The sequence below is a fragment of the Eschrichtius robustus genome, chromosome 3 (assembly GCF_028021215.1).
Source record: "Eschrichtius robustus isolate mEscRob2 chromosome 3, mEscRob2.pri, whole genome shotgun sequence".
NCBI lineage: Eukaryota > Metazoa > Chordata > Mammalia > Artiodactyla > Eschrichtiidae > Eschrichtius > Eschrichtius robustus.
The window spans coordinates 57585929-57605732 of record NC_090826.1 but is presented as its reverse complement, the minus strand read 5'-3'; the positions used below and the strand labels follow the sequence as shown (position 1 = coordinate 57605732).

General features: G+C 39.4%; 1 protein-coding gene across 3 annotated transcripts in view; it reads right to left on the bottom strand.

Annotated features, from left to right (window-relative positions):
* The window catches only part of SGIP1 (SH3GL interacting endocytic adaptor 1), a 211969-nt gene that overhangs the window by 188782 nt on the left and 3383 nt on the right, over nucleotides 1-19804 (bottom strand). The window contains exon 1 of one of the 3 annotated variants that reach the window (XM_068540057.1): nucleotides 14508-14565. The exons of the other annotated variants lie outside the window; for them this stretch is intronic. Coding sequence (XP_068396158.1) covers nucleotides 14508-14523 — 16 coding nt within the window. The 5' untranslated portion in view covers nucleotides 14524-14565. Of the gene's footprint in view, nucleotides 1-14507; nucleotides 14566-19804 lie in introns of those variants that run through there. 3 annotated transcript variants of the gene reach the window in all.

Below are 19804 nucleotides of genomic sequence, written 5' to 3'. Positions count from 1 at the left end.
GAGTGGCCCCCGCTTGCCGCAACTGGAGAAAGCCCTCGCACAGAAACGAAGACCCAACACAGCCATAAATAAATAAATAAATAAATGAAATTAAAAAAAAAAATTATTCCATTCCTGTGAACTCCAAACCAGTCTTATGTGGTTTTTTTTGAATTTTTGAATTTTTTTAAACATCTTTATTGCAGTATAATTGCTTTACAATGGTGTGTTAGTTTCTGCTTTATAACAAAGTGAATCAGTTATACATATACATATATTCCCATATCTCTTCCCTCTTGTGTCTCCCTCCCTCCTACCCTCCCTATCCCACCCCTCTAGGTGGTCACAAAGCACTGAGCTGATCTCCCTGTGCTATGCGACTGCTTCCCATTAGCTATCTATTTTACGTTTGGTAGTGTATATATGTCCATGCCACTCTCTCACTTTGTCCCAGCTTACCCTTCCCCCTCCCCATATCCTCAAGTCCATTCTCTAGTAGGTCTGCGTCTTTATTCCCGTCTTGCCCCTAGGTTCTTCATGACCATGTTTTTTTTTTTTTTTTTAGATTCCATATATATGTGTTAGCATACGGTATTTGTTTTCCTCTTTCTGACTTACTTCATTCTGTATGACAGTCTTTAGGTCCATCCACCTCACTACAAATAACTCAATTTCGTTCCTTTTTATGGCTGAGTAATATTCCCTTGCCTATATGTGCCACATCTTCTTTATCCATTCATCTGTCGATGGACACTTAGGTTGCTTCCATGTCCTGGCTATTGTAAATAGAGCTGCAATGAACATTGTGGTACATGACTCTTTTTGAATTATGGTTTTCTCAGGGTATATGCCCAGTAGTGGGATTGCTGGGTCATATGGTAGTTCGATTTTTAGTTTATTAAGGAACCCCCATACTGTTCTCCATAGTGGCTGTATCAATTTACATTCCCAACAACAGGGCAAGAGGGTTCCCTTTTCTCCACACCCTCTCCAGCATTTATTGTTTGTAGATTTTTTGATCATGGCCATTCTGACTGGTGTGAGATGATATCTCACTGTAGTTTTGATTTCCATTTCTCTAATGATTCATGATGTTGAGCATTCATTCATGTGTTTGTTGGCAATCTGTATATCTTCTTTGGAGAAATGTCTATTTAGGTCTTCTGCCCATTTTTGGATTGGGTTGTTTGTTTTTTTGATATTGAGCTGCATGAGCTGCTTGTAAATTTTGGAGATTAATCCTTTGTCAGTTGCTTCATTTGTAAATATTTTCTCCCATTCTGAGGGTTGTCTTTCCACCTCGTTTATGGTTTCCTTTGCTGTGTAAAAGCTTTTAAGTTTCATTAGGTCTATTTGTTTATTTTTGTTTTTATTTCCATTTCTCTAGGAGGCGGATCAAAAAGGACCTTGCTGTGATTTATGTCATAGAGTGTTCTGCCTATGTTTTCCTCTAAGACTTTGATAGTGTCTGGCCTTACATTTAGGTCTTTAATCCATTTTGAGTTTATTTTTGTGTATGGTGTTAGGGAGTGTTCTAATTTCATTCGTTTACATGTAGCTGTCCAGTTTTCCCAGCACCACTTATTGAAGAGGCTGTCTTTTCTCCGCTGTATATTCTTGCCTCCTTTATCAAAGATAAGGTGACCATAGGTGCGTGGGTTTATCTCTGGGCTTTCTATCATGTTCCATTGATCTATATTTCTGTTTTTTGTGCCAGTACCATACTGTCTTGATTACTGTAGCTTTGTAGTATAGTCTGAAGTCAGGGAGCCTGATTCCTCCAGCTCCGTTTTTCTTTCTCAAGATGCTTTGGCTATTCGGGGTCTTTTGTGTTTCCATACAGATTGTGAAATTTTTTGTTCTAGTTCTGTGAAAAATGCCAGTGGTAGTTTGATAGGGATTGCATTGAATCTGTACATTGCTTTGGGTAGTATAGTCATTTTCACAATGTTGATTCTTCCAATCCAAGAACATGGTATATCTATCCATCTATTTGTATCATCTTTAATTTCTTTCATCAGTGTCTTATAATTTTCTGCATACAGGTCTTTCATCTCCTTAGATAGGTTTATTCCTAGGTATTTTATTCTTTTTGTTGCAATGGTAAATGGGAGTGTTTTCTTAATTTCACTCTCAGATTTTTCACCATTAGTGTATAGGAATGCAAGAGATTCCTGTGCATTAATTTTGTATCCTGCTACTTTACCAAATTCATTGATTAGCTCTAGTAGTTTTCTGGTAGCATCTTTAGGATTCTCTATGTATAGTATCACGTCATCTGCAAATAGTGACAGCTTTACTTCTTCTTTCCCGATATTCCCAATCTCCCAATTCATCATACCACCACCACCACCCCCACCACTTTCCCCCCTTGGTGTCCATACATTTGTTCTCTACATCTGTGTCTCTATTTCTGCCCTGCAAATCGGTTCATCTGTACCATTTTTCTAGGTTCCACATATATGCGTTAATATACGATATTTGTTTTTCTCTTTCTGACTTACTTCACTCTGTATGACAGTCTCTAGATCCATCCACGTCTCTACAAATGACCCAATTTCGTTCCTTTTTATGGCTGAGTAATATTCCATTGTATATATGTACCACATCTTCTTTATCCATTCATCTGTCAATGGGCATTTAGGTTGCTTCCATGACCTGGCTATTGTAAATAGTGCTGCAATGAACACTGGGGTGCGTGTGTCTTTTTGAATTATGGTTCATCTGTACTAATTTGTATTAATTTAGTGTCTTTGTCACTATACTGTAAATTCCAGAAGGCCTGATGTTTGCTCACCATAGACACCTAGTACCGAGCACAGTATTTGGAACCTCAATAAATACTTGCTGACAATCTTGTGAATTTGTGATAGATCAAAAACCTGTGAAAGACACACAAAAAACCCCTGAAGTTTAGGCTTGCCCAAAGGCACACAGTAAGTTGCAGAGGCAGGATTTGAACCCAGGTCTGTTTTTTTTTTTTAAAGAAATTCACGTTCTTTTATTTATTTATTTATTTATTTATGACTGTGTTGAGTCTTCGTTTCTGTGCGAGGGCTTTCTCTAGTTGCGGCAAGTGGGGACCACTCTTCATCGCGGTGCGCGGGCCTCTCACCGTCACGGCCTCTCTTGTTGCGGAGCACGGGCTCCAGACGCGCAGGCTCAGTAATTGTGGCTCACGGGCCCAGTTGCTCCGTGGCATGTGGGATCTTCCCAGACCAGGGCTCGAACCCGTGTCCCCTGCATTGGCAGGCAGATTCTCAACCACTGCACCACCAGGGAAGCCCCCCCAGGTCTGTTTTGACTTCAAAGCCTGTGTAATTCCCTGCTATGAATACTTAGAAAAGAACACCAGAGTCCTAAGTATCAAGAAGATTGGAATAGGAGCACATGCCACCATCAGGAAGGGGACAAACGCATACAGCATTGGCAGTTTTGGCACCTGCAGGTAGGCCGGCAGAGCTGTAGAGCTGGAGGTGTGCACAGGTGAATCTACTTAATGGAAGCAATAGGGACTCAGGCAATGAAATTCAGAAAGGACACAAGAGGTTTTAGTGGAAATATTTGTGGAGAAAATGGAACACCGAGAGGTCAACCTCTATCAACAGCAAGGTCTCTTAAGTACTTCCATCTTTCTGATCTTGCCTAGAGAGAAAGAGCCTCAGTGATGAAAGCCAGTCTAATACACTAACTGATTCAGTAACAAAATGACTATCAAACAATTGAAGTGCTTTGAAGCCATTCAAAAATAAGTACATAGGGGCTTTCTTGATGGCGTAATGGTTAGGAATCTGCCTGCCAGTGCAGGGGACACGGGTTTGAGCCCTGGTCCAGGAAGATCCCATATGCCACGAAGCAACTAAGCCCGTGTGCCACAACTACTTAGCCTGTGCTCTAGAGCCCACAAGCCACAACTACTGAAGCCCATGCACCTAGAACCCATGCTCCGCAACAAGAGAAGCCACCGCCATGAGAAGCCTGCACACTACAATGAAGAGCAGCCCCTGTTCACCACAACTAGAGAAAGCCCATACACAGCAACAAAGACCCAACGCAGCCAAAAATAAATAAATAAATAAATTTTAAAAAACAAAAACAACAACAAAAAAAAACAAGTAACATAACACAACATAACATAAAAAACATAACACAAACACATATTGATATACTTTAATAGCTTCAATTTTTTTCACCTGTCAACATGCCTCTGAAAAAAATCTAATGCCAGAACCATTTGGGTTAGACAAAGAATTGATTGAATAAAGTCAAATTAAACCTCACTTTGAGCCCTCAGACCTCAGCACAGATGGTGCTGAGTAGTTGGGGGAAGGGCAGCACAATTCCTTCCAATCTCTCTTAGCTTTCCCAAAAATGAACATACAATTTAAATAAAATCAGAGTATTTATTACTCAAACACAGATTCAAGACAATCTCCTCTCAAAAAAACAAAAAAAACCCCCAAAAACCCACTCAAAAAACCATAATGCTAGCTCTAGCCACTCAAGTTCATCCAACATCCATAGTAATTGTTTAAAGACACAAATGGAAGGATGACCTCCTGCTAAAACGCCTCCAGTGGCTTTCCATTGCCTCAGAATAAATTTTAGATCCACCTCCATTCCTCGTAAAGAGATCCGTGACATGAATCTTGCCTTCGTTCTTTCTTGCCTCCTTCCCCCTCCTTCACTGGTCTCCAGTCACCCTGGTTTTCCTTTTGTTCCTTGAGCTTACCAAGTTCCAGGCCTTTGACCCTTGCAATCCTCACTCCTGCAGGATCTTCACATGTCACAGTGTGAAGAAGTCTCAGCTCAACTGCTTTCCTGGACCCCCTAAAGTAGCATTCACCACCACTCTCCATTCTCTTCCATATGATTCTTTTTTTAAAATTGATTTTACCACCATCTGAAATTCTCTCGTTTGTTCATTTGGTTTGTTAGTCTTGTCTTCTCATAGTAGAATGCAAGCTCCATGAGAGCAAGGACTCTCTGTGTCTTGCTCACAGGTATTCCACACCTAGAACCATGCCTAGCTCAAAGCACTCCACTGCCACCAAAAAACTTCCTCTGTATCTTAGTCAAAGTTTATCAAGAAAGCAACGAGCTCTATCCTTCAATGTGCCAACTTGAAGTGGGTTGCCGTTAAGATAGAAGATATCAGAAAACTCTAGAAAAGAAATCCAGATGAAGTAATTTGATCTGGCAATTATATTGAGCAGATTAGACTTTGCTGAGATTATATATTAGGTTTTGTAACTATGCCAAGATAGATTTTAGTTGGACACACTTTTAAATGTATTTTAAATTGTCCCACTACAAATTCATCATTAGAAACAATACTTTTACCCAGTTTAACAAAATGATATACTATACTGTTCAAATAAGTAATTCACCAAATTAGGAAAGGTGTTTGTCTCCTGGTATCCAAAAATGAAGAAAACCATTTGTATGCATGAAAGGTGGGAGGTATGGGGAGAGGGGTTAACCCTAGCAGGGACACAGCCCGAAATCCTAGTACCAGATCACAGAACCTTAAAACTAGTTAGCGCCTCCCAAATTACCTAGCCTAACCTTTCACTTGAAAACAGAGTTTCCTAGATACTAAATGTAATTGTAGGCCTAATACTATATTACATTTATATAAAAATTTATAGCTTTCAAAATACTTTCACATTATATTTTGTGCTTTGATATTTATAACCTAGTGAGAAAGGCAGGAAAGTTCATATCATTTACCATCCTACAGATGGGAAAATAAAGAGATAGTGACTTGGCCAAGATACACAGCCAGAACCTTCAAATAAGACATAAAAAATCGATTCCTACCCACCTGGCAAATGCTTGGCCTCATACCCACAGCTAATAAAAAATGGTGCCAGGAGATGCTAAAATTTTTGAATTACAATCAATTTCTTTCTACTTTTTGCTTTCTCTTCTCAGTGTTATATGGCTGTCCAAGGTCCCTCTGCTGTCTGGGGCAGTGCCAGGACTAGAACCCAATACAGAACTCGCACCACCTCACCAAGCTATCATATTAAATGAAAACCAAGAATTCATACCATTCCATGAGACTCAATATGAGCCATTCTAGCTCAAAATGCAAATCAAGCTCCAGCTAACAGTATAAATGTCTAACACCAAGGAAATAGTAAAATAACATTTGATGTTATGGAATATTATGCAGCCAGCAAAAATAAGGTTTTTGGAGATTATTTCATGAGGATGATAATGACAGCTAACATTTCTTTTTGTTGTTGTTGTTGGCCGAGTTGGGTCTTCGTTACTGCATGCGGGCTTTCTCTAGTTGTGGTGAGCAGGGGCTACTCTTTGTTGTGGTACATGGGCTTCTCATTGTGGTGGCTTCTCTTGCTATGGAGCATGGGTTCTAGGCCATGTGGGCTTCAGTAGTTGTGGAGCATGGGCTCAGTAGTTGTGGCACACGGGCTCAGTAGTTGTGGCTCGTGGGCTGTAGAGTGAAGGCTCAGTAGTTGTGACTCTTACCTGCTCCACGGCATGTGGGATCTTCCCGGACGAGGGTTCGAACCCATGTCCCCTGCATTGGTAGGCAGATTCTTAACCACTGCGCCACCAGGGAAGTCCCGACAGCTAACATTTCTTTTTTTTTTTTTCAACATTTTTATTGGAGTATAATTGCTTTACAATGTTGTGTTAGTTTCTGCTTTATAACGAAGTGAATCAGTTATACATATACATAGATCCCCATATCGCTTCTCTCTTGCGTCTCCCTCCCTCCCACCCTCCCTATTCCACCCTTCTAGCTGGTCACAAAGCACTGAGCTGATCTCCCTGTGCTATGCGACTGCTTCCCACTAGCTATCTATTTTACATTTGGTAGTGTATATATGCCCATATATACACTACCACTCTCTCACTTTGTCCCAGCTTACCCTTCCCCCTCCCCATATCCTCAAGTCCATTTTCTAGTAGGTCTGCATCTTTATTCCCATCTTGCCCCTAGGTTCTTCAAGACCATTTTTTTTTTTTAGAGTCCATATATATGTGTTAGCATACGGTATTTGTTTTTCTCTTCCTGACTTACTTCACTCTGTATGACAGACTCTAGGTCCATCCACCTCACTGCAAATAACTCAATTTCATTCCTTTTTATGGTTGAGTAATATTCCATTGTATATATGGGCCACATCTTCTTTATCCATTCATCTGTCGATGGACACTTAGGTTGCTTCCATGTCCTGGCTATTGTAAATAGAGCTGCAATGAACATTGTGGTACATGACTCTTTTTGAATTATGGTTTTCTCAGGGTATATGCCCAGTAGTGGGATTGCTGGGTCATATGGTAGTTCGATTTTTAGTTTATTAAGGAACCCCCATACTGTTCTCCATAGTGGCTGTATCAATTTACATTCCCAACAACAGGGCAAGAGGGTTCCCTTTTCTCCACACCCTCTCCAGCATTTATTGTTTGTAGATTTTTTGATCATGGCCATTCTGACTGGTGTGAGATGATATCTCACTGTAGTTTTGATTTCCATTTCTCTAATGATTCATGATGTTGAGCATTCATTCATGTGTTTGTTGGCAATCTGTATATCTTCTTTGGAGAAATGTCTATTTAGGTCTTCTGCCCATTTTTGGATTGGGTTGTTTGTTTTTTTGATATTGAGCTGCATGAGCTGCTTGTAAATTTTGGAGATTAATCCTTTGTCAGTTGCTTCATTTGCAAATATTTTGTCCCATTCTGAGGGTTGTCTTTCCACCTCGTTTATGGTTTCCTTTGCTGTGCAAAAGCTTTTAAGTTTCATTAGGTCCCATTTGTTTATTTTTGTTTTTATTTCCATTTCTCTAGGAGGTGGGTCAAAAAGGGTCTTGCTGTGATTTATGTCATAGTGTGTTCTGCCTATGTTTTCCTCTAAGAGTTTGATAGTGTCTGGCCTTACATTTAGGTCTTTAATCCATTTTGAGTTTATTTTTGTGTATGGTGTTAGGGAGTGTTCTAACTTCATTCTTTTACATGTAGCTGTCCTGTTTTCCCAGCACCACTTATTGAAGAGACTGTCTTTTATCCACTGTATATTCTTGCCTCCTTTATCAAAGATAAGGTGACCATAGGTGCGTGGGTTTATCTCTGGGCTTTCTATCCATTAATCCATTAGTTCTATTAATCTATATTTCTGTTTTTGTGCCAGTACCATACTGTCTTGATTACTGTAGCTTTGTAGTATAGGCTGAAGTCAGGGATCCTGATTCCTCCAGCTCTGTTTTTTTTTTCTCAAGATTGCTTTGGCTATTCGAGGTCTTTTGTGTTTCATACAAATTGTGAAGATTTTTGTTCTAGTTCTGTGAAAAATGCCAGTGGTAGTTTGATAGGGATTGCATTGAATCTATAGACTGCTTTGGGTAGTATAGTCATTTTCTCAATGTTGATTCTTCCAATCCAAGAACATGGTATATCTCTTCATCTATTTGTATCATCCTTAATTTCTTTCATCAGTGTCTTATAATTTTCTGCATACAAGTCTTTTGTCTCCTTAGATAGGTTTATTCCTAGGTATTTTATTCTTTTCGTTGCAATGGTAAATGGGAGTGTTTTCTTAATTTCACTCTCAGATTTTTCACCATTAGTGTATAGGAATGCAAGAGATTCCTGTGCATTAATTTTGTATCCTGCTACTTTACCAGATTCATTGATTAGCTCTAGTAGTTTTCTGTTAGCATCTTTAGGATTCTTTATGTATAGTATCATGTCATCTGCAAACAGTGACGGCTTTACTTCTTCTCTTCCAATTTGGATTCCTTTTTCTTTTTCTTCTCTGATAGCTGTGGCTAACACTTCCAAAACTATGTTGAATAACAGTGGTGAGGGTGCGCAACCTTGTCTTGTTCCTGATCTTAGTGGAAATGGTTTCAGGTTTTCACCATTGAGGACGATGTTGGCTGTGGGTTTGTCATAAATGGCCTTTATTGTGTTGAGGTAAGTTCCCTCTATGCCTACTTTCTGGAGGGTTTTTATCATAAATGGGTGTTGAATTTTGTCAAAAGCTTTCTCTGCATCTATTGAGATGATTATATGGTTTTTCTCCTTCAATTTGTTAATATGGTGTATCACATTGATTGATTTGCGTATATTGAAGAATCCTTGTATTCCTGGGATAAACCCCAGTTGATCATGGTGTATGATCCTTTTAATGTGCTGTTGGATTCTGTTTGCTAGTATTTTGTTGAGGATTTTTGCATCTATGTTCATCAGTGATATTGGTCTGTAGTTTTCTTCTTTTGTGACATCTTTGTCTGGTTTTGGTATCAGGGTGATGGTGGCCTCGTAGAATGCGTTTGGGAGTGTTCCTCCCTTTGCTATATTTTGGAAGAGTTTGAGAAGGATAAGTGTTAGCTCTTCTCTAAATGTTTGATAGAATTCGCCTGTGAAGCCATCTGGTCCTGGGCTTTTGTTTGTTGGGAGATTTTTAATCACAGTTTCAATTTCAGTGCTTGTGATTGGTCTGTTCATATTTTCTGTTTCTTCCTGGTTCAGTCTCGGAAGGTTGTGCATTTCTAAGAATTTGTCTATTTCTTCCAGGTTGTCCATTTTATTGGCATATAGTTGCTTGTAGTAATCTCTCATGATCCTTTGTATTTCTGTGGTGTCCGTTGTTACTTCCCATTTTTCATTTCTCATTCTATTGATTTGAGTCTTCTCCTTTTTTTCTTGATGAGTCTGGCTAATGGTTTATCAATTTTGTTTATCTTCTCAAAGAACCAGCTTTTAGTTTTATTGCTCTTTGCTATCGTTCCCTTCATTTCTTTTTCATTTATTTCTGATCTGATCTTTATGATTTCTTTCCTTCTGCTAACTTTGGGGTATTTTTGTTCTTCTTTCTCTAATTGCTTTAGGTGTAAGGTTAGGTTGTTTATTTGAGATCTTTCTTGTTTCTTAAGGTAGGATTGTATTGCTATAAACTTCCCTCTTAGAACTGCTTTTGCTGCATCCCACCGACAGCTAACATTTCTTGATCAAGCATTTACTCTGTACCAAATGTTCTTTAAGTATATTATATATCACATATATTAGAATAAAATAATAATAACTATATTAAACTCACTTAATCCTTATAGTAACCTTTTCATTGGGGATTATTTCATACAGAAGAAGGAACTGAGGCACAGAGGGGTTAAATAACTTGCCTAAGCTAGCATAGTTGGCAAAGGTAGAGAGATCAGGATTTGAGTCTGGGAAGTTTATCTCCAGTTCCCCTGTGCTTAACAAATATACTTGCTGCTTAGGATAGTGGTTACAATCTAATGTAAACTGGAAAAGTCATGTGTATGAATATACACACAAATATGTATAAATATGTACATATTTATAATGATAAAATTGGGTTCTATGACATAAATATATATTTTGAACATAAAGCTACTAAGAGCTAGCATGTATTACGTGCTTACTTAATACACCAGGTAAGTTCCAAGTGCAGTCTATACATTATCTTATTTTATTTCCCCACCGTCTTGTGGTAGGTGTTATGTCAACTTTACTGATGAGATTGCTGAGGTTTTAAGAGTTTCAGATTGTCCATTCCCAAAACCCATATTCTACACTCAATAAGTTGTAACCGTGTTTGGTTATTTTATTGATATAACAATGAGATTACTGGTGATTTCAATTTCTTCTTCATATCTTCTTTGTATCTTTCTAAGTTTTCTACAATGAAACCTAGTCTCCCTTAAAATGAGAGGAACACAATTAAAAGAGTCAGGAGGAATGTGTGAGATACTAGATTAACTGCATGCTCCTGGAACCAGAGTGTGGCTCTCAGCCTGAGTGAGGCTACGCAGCAGATGGGTGCTTTGGGGAGGGCAGAGAGAGCACAGTCCCCCGGGGTACTGCCTGGCATCCAGAAACCATGCTGGAGCCTTCTATGTGCCCAACAGAGTAAATTGAGTAAGTCTTTCCTATGGACCAAATACTCTTCTAAATGTTTTATATATATTAACTCATTTAATTCTCACGATAGCCATAGACTGTGTGGCTTGAATATCCTCCAAAGGGTCTGTTATCCCTCGACAGTATTCATTCATTCACTGGATATTTACTTAGCACTTATACAGGCCACACAGTGATAATACAAAAATGAGTAAGACATGGTCCTGGCTCTAGCTGAGTCCTTGGGTCCTTGGTGGAGACACAAACAAAGTAGTTGTAAGAACAAAAAATAGCAGCTAATATTTATTGAGAGCTTAACACTTTGCCTCAAGACTGCAACATCAACCCCACTTAAGTTTCTAGCCTGCCAGTCTGTTCTGTGGACTTTGGACTTGCCAGTCCCCACAATCAAGTGACCCATTTCCTTAAAAATCTCTCTCTCTCTCCCTCTCTCTCTCTCTCAGCCTATTGGTTCTGTATCTCCAGAGAACTCTGAGTGCAAAAGTGCACTTTCTGATTTAATCCTCAAGACCTTTATTTGATTAAATTACCCATGAGAAAGATATTGTTGTTATCACTCTCATTTTCCAGATGAGAAAACAGGTTCACTAGCGTCTCAAGGTCACACACATGAGGTTTAACCTAGGTCAGTCTGACTCCAACGCCAGGGCTCTTAAACCTTCTGCTACTTGGCCTTGGAGAGTGGGAATTGAGAATTAAGCACAGGGAAGGGAGCACCTCACCCTCAACCTGGGAGACTGTAGGAAGGCTTCCTTGAAGGGGTTGCTTTTGTTTGACCTTGAATGATCAGAACAGACCGTTACCACACAGAGAAGGGGAGAGACAGCATATACAAGGGAAACAGAAGGCAAGGCACTTCTGTTTGGCAGGGGCAGTGAGACATGAGGGCATAACGTGGCCCATGTGTGAAAGTGTTGCACAGCACACGAAGGCATTTGGACCTCATCTTAGAAGCATGAGGAACAATCAAAGGCAGTGAGGAAAGGGATCTCTTTGATGGCTGTGAGAATGGATTGGAAGATGGAGGCAGCAACGTCTTGTCAGGTGTGGTAGCAGGGGATGAAAGAGAGAGAACAGAGTCAGGAGCTCTTCAGGAAGGATAATCAACAGCTCTTGAGGACCTACTGACACAAGGCAGGCAGGAAGGAGGAGTCAGGAACGAATCCCAACAAGGACTCTGGCTTGGTTACTTGGTAGACACAGTTCTTTGAATTTGGGGCACAAGGAGGCTAAGAGAAACTTGATGGTTAAGGTCAACAGCACAGGAGTAGGGTCCTACCTGTTACAGGGCTTACAGACCACTTCCTATCATTGCTACCATAACCAGAGCTGTGGGCAATTTTTCACATGTTATTTTTCAGTGACTCACTAAGGGCATTTGTAAAGGCTGGGTGCACAGCTAGACCACCCGTATTCTAGTTTTATGCATTGTATTTCAACTTACGGAAACTGCCCGTGGTAGGGAGAGCAAAGTGACATCATCTCATGTGCCAACTTCAATCAACTGGCAGAGGTGGCCTGGAATGTGATGTTTAGATAGGTGCTGAGGCCGGACAGAAAGATGACTATGATTGATTAGTGATGTCTGCCATGTTCAAGAAAGGGGCAGCGTAGCACACCGACACTGAGTATAGAGGATGATAGAATATGCTAGTAACTAACAGTATGAAGAGAAGAGGGAAATCTATAAGCCTTCTCTGCAAAAGAGATGCAGCAATAATCTACTTGAAAAGCAAAATAGCAAGCAGTAGTGCCTAGCCACCAAATGCTAACAGACCCACATGTAACAACCAAGCTGAGAGAGAGCCATCTGAGAAAGTAACTGGCATTTGCATCACACCCTTTCAGATGTTTTCATATTGATGACCTCATTTGATTTTCACAACGACTCTGAGGGAGGGAACCAGCATTATTGCTACCTTACAAATGGGGAGGGTGAGGCCAAAGCAGGTCCATAACTCACTCAAGGTCACATAGCTACTCAGGAGGTACAGCCTCTTCAGGTCCTGGTCCTTCCCTCCACATGGCCCTGACTCACCAACAGCAGATGCAGGAGCCATGGCAGCCCAGGAGGCAGCTATAAATGGCCCCATTGTATGCGCACTCAGTAGAGCGATGGCCCTGGGGACACATTCATTTGTGTGTCTTTGGGCAGTCACCCAATCAGCCCCAGCACCTTTGAACGTGAAAGACACCACAGGTTCCAAGTCTTTGTCTATTCACATTTTTGGAATCATTACTAAAATAAACTTTGACTTGTCCTCTTACAGAAAGAATAAAAATCCTTGGGAAGGTTGTTTCATTTGGTTTTGGTTTCCTCAATGCAAAATGAGGTTGGACTAGATTGGTTAATCTTCCAGGGTAGCACACACCATCACGCTTTCATGATAATGGTCAAGGCTTTCACGGAATGTCAGTGAACACCGAGCTGTCCTTCTCAGAGAGAAAGGGCTTTTGTTCATAGTGGGAGACAGGCTTTCTGATAAAGTGTTTTGTAGAACGTAAGCTGTGAAAGTTTAGAGTCCACTGGCTTAGTGATATCACATGTCCCTTCCCATCATAAAATTCGAGGAACCAGTCAGTTCCTAAAACACTCCTGCATTAGGTAGCCTTCTTCAGGATGGTGGCTGGTCTACAGGCTCATGACCTGATAATAAAATTAACTTGCTTAGTTTTGAAGAAGGCTCTTGAAATACCATGTCAAATTTAGACAATCTGCTGTTGGCTTGTCAGCCAGAGACCCAGGCCAAACAATTTCAGATTTGAGCAGGATGTTCCAATCACAGCATTAAACAAACAAAGAGCACTTGACTAGGATTCAAGTTTGGCTAATAAATGCTGGTTCTACCTTTTGGTAAGGTGGTCACCTTGAACAAGTCACTTAACATCACTGAGCCCTGGTTGCCTCCTGTTTGAAATGAAGATAGTAATACCTATTTCTACCACACAGAGATAGTGTAGAATAAAATCTGTACAGAGTATGTGATAATATATACTAGACTCTGAGTTTCTGAGGATGGCGACTACAGCTGCCCCTTTTTGCTATCATATTCACTGGGCCTAGAATTGCACATAAGACTAAGGAAAAAGTTCCAGATATACCTGTTAAATGAATGAAACATTTTGGAAACTTTGAAGTATGTTCAAGTGCCACATAATTTTATGACAATGTCCTAAGTCAGATAGGACATGTTAGATAACATGTTAGATAACATCTTCCTTATACTGTTTGTAAAGATATGAGACATGGGTCCCTCTGGGCCTTTTAAAAATTGCTAAAATACTAGCCCTGGTACATAATAGAAGTTTATATGAACCAAATAAAAATAAAAGCCTCTGATACATAGTCAAAATATTTGTGAATTGATGTGTAATTCTGATTCTGATATCACCTTATCATGAAGCTCTATCTTTTGTGTGGAAATGTTCAAGACTAGAATTGTAGCTGAGCTCTCAGCTCTAACTTTGGGCTTGGAACCATAAGCCAAGGCAAGAGCATGATATGCATCCACTTACTGAAATATGGGGGAAGAATGGGTCTGAGAGGAACTATCAAAAGACAGTCACAGAACTAGGATCAGAATACCAGGCTTCTGAATGCCTACCTGTTGCTTGACACATGGATAACACAGGCCCATGCAGACTGACTTCTGCAAAAGGAAACTGGCTTTCCTACCATTGGAAAGGATCCAGCGATTCCACTCCTGGGTATTTGTCTGAAGAAAACAAAAACACTAATTCCAAAAGATACATGCATCCCAATGTTCATCACAGCATTATTTACAATAGTCAAAGATATGGAAGCAACCTAAGTGTCCCTCAACAGATGAATGGATAAAGAAGACATGATAATATCTTTATATATGTATGTGTATATATATATATATATATATATATATATACATACACACACACACACACACACATGCATGCATGCAATGGAATATTACTCAGCCATAAAAGAGGATGAAATCTTGCCATTTGCAACAACATGGATGGACTTGGAGGGTACTGTGCTAAGTGGAATAAGTCAGGCAGAGAAAGACAAATACTGTTTGTTTGCACTTATATGTGGAATCTAAAAAACAAAACTAATAACCAAATATAAGAAAACAGAAACAGACTCACAGATAGTGGTTGCCAGAGGGAAGGGTTGTGGGGGTATTTGTGATATAGGTGAAGGTACAAACTACCAATTATACAATATAAATAATAGGAATGTAATGTACAGCACAGGGAATATAGTCAATAATATTATAATAACTTTGTATGGTGAGTAATCTATAAAAATATTGAATCACCATGTTGTACACCAGAAACTAATATAATATTGTAAGTCAACTATATTTCAACCAAAAAAAAAAAAAAAAAAAAAGAAGGGGGGCTTCCCTGGTGGCGCAGTGGTTAAGAATCCACCTGCCAATGCAGGGCACACGAGTTCAATCCCTGGTCGGGGAAGATCCCACATGCCGCGGAGCAACTAAGCCCGTGAGCCACAACTACTGAGCCTGCGCTCTAGAGCCCACCAGCCACAACTACTGAAGCCCGCGTGCCTAGAGCCCGTGCTCTGCAACAAGAGAAGCCACCGCAATGAGAAGCCTGCGCACCTCAACAAAGAGTAGCCCCCGCTCGCCGCAACTAGAGAAAGCAATGCACAGCAACAAAGAACCAAAGCAGCCAGAAGTAAATAAGTAAAATAAATTTTTTAAAAAAGAGAGAGAGAAAGGGACTCATAGGTGTCTATTTGTTCTTACCTCTCTGAGTACCTCTCTTGAACATTCCCCCGACCTTTGCTCCAGAAACACGGGCCTCCTTGCTGTTCCGCCCACATTCTGAGCCTTTCACTGGCTCTTCCCCCTGCTTCCTTAGACTGTTCCTCCAGATAATTACTTGCCTGCTCACTCCCTTCCCTCCCTCAAGTCTTTGCTCAAATGTCTTCTCAGCGAGGCTTTCCATCACCACCCTATTTAATAACTGCAACCCCATCTGCCCCGATCCTTCCACTATTTCCTCTGTCCCCTTTCTCCATTCGGCTCTTCTCCAAAGCCCTTACCCCCATCCAATGTACTCTGCATTTTATTTTATTTTATCATGTCTCTCTTGCACCAAACAGGAAGCTCCGTGCAGGCAGGAATCTGTTTTATTCACTATTGAGTCTCTAGCACCTAGAACCATGCCTAACACCTAGTATTCATTCAATATACAATTTTTAATGGACACATAAATAGTTCTATGCTAAGAGCTATATAAGAGGGTTGCATAGATGCATTTTTGTCTTCTAGCACAGCAAAGATGCAAGACAAACTTGTAGCATAAGTGCAAAAGGACAGCAGAGGAAGAATAAACCAATAAAAGCAGATAGTAATATATTTGAATCATTTTTTGTGTCAGCAAAGGTATGTTCTGAGGTAGGATGAAGAGGAGTCAATCATTAGAATTTAAACCTTGGAGGGAGTGAATATGTGGAATCCAAATCATTCAGCAAATGCCAGAGACTCTTAGAGCTGGAAGTTCTAGAGGGATGACAGATCAATGCTCATATTTTGTTTGCAAGGAAACAGAACCCCGGGAAGGTAAAGTAATCCTCTCAAGACACATAGACAAGAAGTTACAACACTTAGTCTCAAACCTAAGTCTGACTTCTGGGCCCATGCTCTTTCAACAAAAAAAATCCAGTCTGCACAAATTCAGAGAACATATTGAGTTTCTAAGATTCATAGATTCTCCAATCAAGAATAATTTGGCATCTGAAAAACCTCACATACCAACACATTGCCACTGCATGCACAAATACATAGTACAATATTACAGTAGTTTACATACATTAATTTATTTAAAAACACTTTCCCAAATTCCAAGTCAAACTTTCTAGCTCTATAATCTATTATTTTCAGATCTGGTCATAAACCAGAGAAAAGGAGAGAGCCCCGGAATGAAAAGGAGGAATGGAAGAATGAGAAAAATGGAGAAAGGAAGGCAGAAATACAAGGAAAGCAGAAGGAAGAGAAAAAACAAAAAAATGTACAGGATATTGACAACAATGCCTCTGGGAATGTCTTTGAATAGCTCTGCTATAACTTGTCTTTTTCCAGTATGAAATCATTTCCTTGGAGCTAATCACCAAAATAATTTAAGCTCAAGTACATATTTTCAAATGGACTATTTCTTTTCTTTTGCTTCTCAAAAGGTATTATCTGTATCTTACAATTAGTACTCCATAACACATATCTTTTCCCTAGTTATCTCATGTTTATAGATCTTGTTTCTCCAGCAAGAACATAAATTTGAGCAATTTATTTTTCTTATATCCACCATAATGCCCCAAATAATACCTTATAATGTAAACTATGAAGTCATCAGAGTCATTTACATCGGATTTTATTCACTTAGTCAATAAACAAACATCTCAGCATCCACTCTGCATTAAGAGCTAAGGATACAGAGGGGATATGACAGACCAGATTCCTGCCCTCATGGAGCTTACCTCTGAGTGAGAGATTTAGCTGATACACCATTAAACAACCATGAATAATAAATACAGCTCTTAGGAGAGAGAGGACACTGAGATGGACTCAGGGCCCAGGGTGTGTGTCTGGGAGCTTGGGATGACAAGGATGGTAGGGAAGGCTTCCTGACGAGGCGGCAGTATTGCTGGGATCACAAGAGAATCAGTTACTCCATGAGCTGGCAAAAGAGTGTTCTAGGCAGGGCAAAAGCCCTGAGGCAGGAAAGTATTTGTTCTAGACACTCTGAGACAGGCAGCAAGGCTGTCGCTGTTAAGTGCCACGTGAGATGAGCTTGAAGAAGCACAGAAGGCCAGAGCGTGCCGGCTCCTGTATGCTCTAGATTTTAAGAGAAATGAGAAGGTATTGAAGTTTTTTTAAATAAGGAAACGACATGATAGAAAATATTAAATAGAGATACTGAATATCTTTCTAACACCCTGTAGGTACAATTAAATGGCATACATGTTCCAAGAATGGAGATTCATTCCTCCCCAAGTCTACACCTCCTTCCCCAAAGCTCTTCCGCTCGTGAGCAAGCCATCCTAAGCCCATAGAAATATTAGGTAGTCGGTGCACAAACCCATTAGATCCAGTACCTCTGCCCCACACCCTACTTTCTCCTCAAAGGAATCCTGCACTTAGCATGCTCCCTAATTCCCTTCTACCTATGATCTCTTCTCCAGTCAATTTCTCCTCAGAGACTTTTGTAGATGCGTGAGCTCACATCCATTATAATCCCTTAACTTTTTCAACTTCTTTACAGTTATCTTTCTCTCTTTCTTAATTCCATTTGTGAGTTTCCATAAAGTGATCACAATTAAACAGCATTAGATATGATAAAATTGAAATGCAAATAGGTAAACCACAAGTATGGACGTAAAATTGAACATAATTGAAAAATCCAGTGTCGAGTCTCTAAAACTTCTAAAAATACCTAAAAAAAAAAACCCTTCAAAATTTCTCTCCATCTCCTCATTGACCTCTAAGTAAACCTTCTTCCCCTCAAGTAGCAACATTAGAAATTGAAAATACATTTAATGCCATTGTTCTCTTTTGGCTAACTACTATAGTAACTGTCATGTTCTTTATACATTTCATGGCAAATATTTAGTTTCAGGTAGATAACGGGTTAACAGCCTTTGATGGACTACTGAAAGAATCCAACCATCATTTATATCATTATTTCTACAGGAAAACTTGTTTCAAGTGACCAATTCACAAACAAACTCAGGAACATAAAAATTGAGTTGCTGACTTCCTGCAACTTGTTTATTTGAAACACGGATAGTGTATGTGCCAAATCCAACAGAAAGAATTATCCAGTCTTCTAGCATGGTTTACCTAAGTTAATTTTTTAAAAAAGACTGCATGTTCTTTTTAGAGATTTAAAGTTGGCCTTGGGAATTGGATGGGAATTTATACATAACAGGAGGCTTTTTGCAACCCCAAGCCCCTTAGGAAGGAGAGAAATTACATAAGGGATGGAATATATATTATAATCTCATAGGCATGCTTAAGATTTTCCAAAATATCATCACCATTTCTGGGAAGGGAATTGGTAGGAGAGTGAGAAGCATTCCCTTTAAAACTTCTTAGCTAACTAGAAAATGAACAGTTCCAGCTTCAAAATGCTTCGTTCCTTTTTGATTACAGCAAAGAAATTTCCAAATAAATAAACTTCATTTCTAGATAGGGGAAAGAAAAGCCTTTATTGTTACACGGTTCACTGCCACAACAGAAGATCAGTTAATCTAGAATTGTTTAAATTTTTCTAAATATTGATTTTGGAGGTAAAAGGTATTAACAAGGAATTGAGAGGTATGATTCTGTGAGTATTCACATTTAAAAGAGAGACAGAGGCAACCAAAGAAACTTAAGGCCTAGCTTTCAATCAGGTTAACATACCCACCTTGATACAAAGTAACAAGAAAAAGTTCATATTGAAAATGTTAAGAGGGATCAAAAATAGGAGCTTTCTTGTTCAATGAACTTGGGTCCAAAATCCATCCTCCCATTTTTCTGCTATAATGTATTAGTTTTGTTTTTTTTTTTAATGTATTAGTTTATATTTTTACAATTTAGAAAAAGTACTGCAGAAGCACTCAGTGCAGAATGCATTTACTTGCAGGTTATTATGAATAGTAAAAATAATAAAATTAATTAAATTACTCTGCACATTGCAATTAAACCCAGTAAACCCTTAAAATATGCTTGTTAACTTTAAAAATTATTTATAGGATGAAACTATTGGCCGCCCCTAAACTTTTCTTTCCAGTAAAACAGCTAAGAGCCTGAATAGGGAACTGAAAACACGAGCACTTCCAGTCTAGTTCCTCCACACAAGGGAAAATTTCCCAGGCTGCCTCACAAATTAATAAATGTCCCTGGAAACCCTG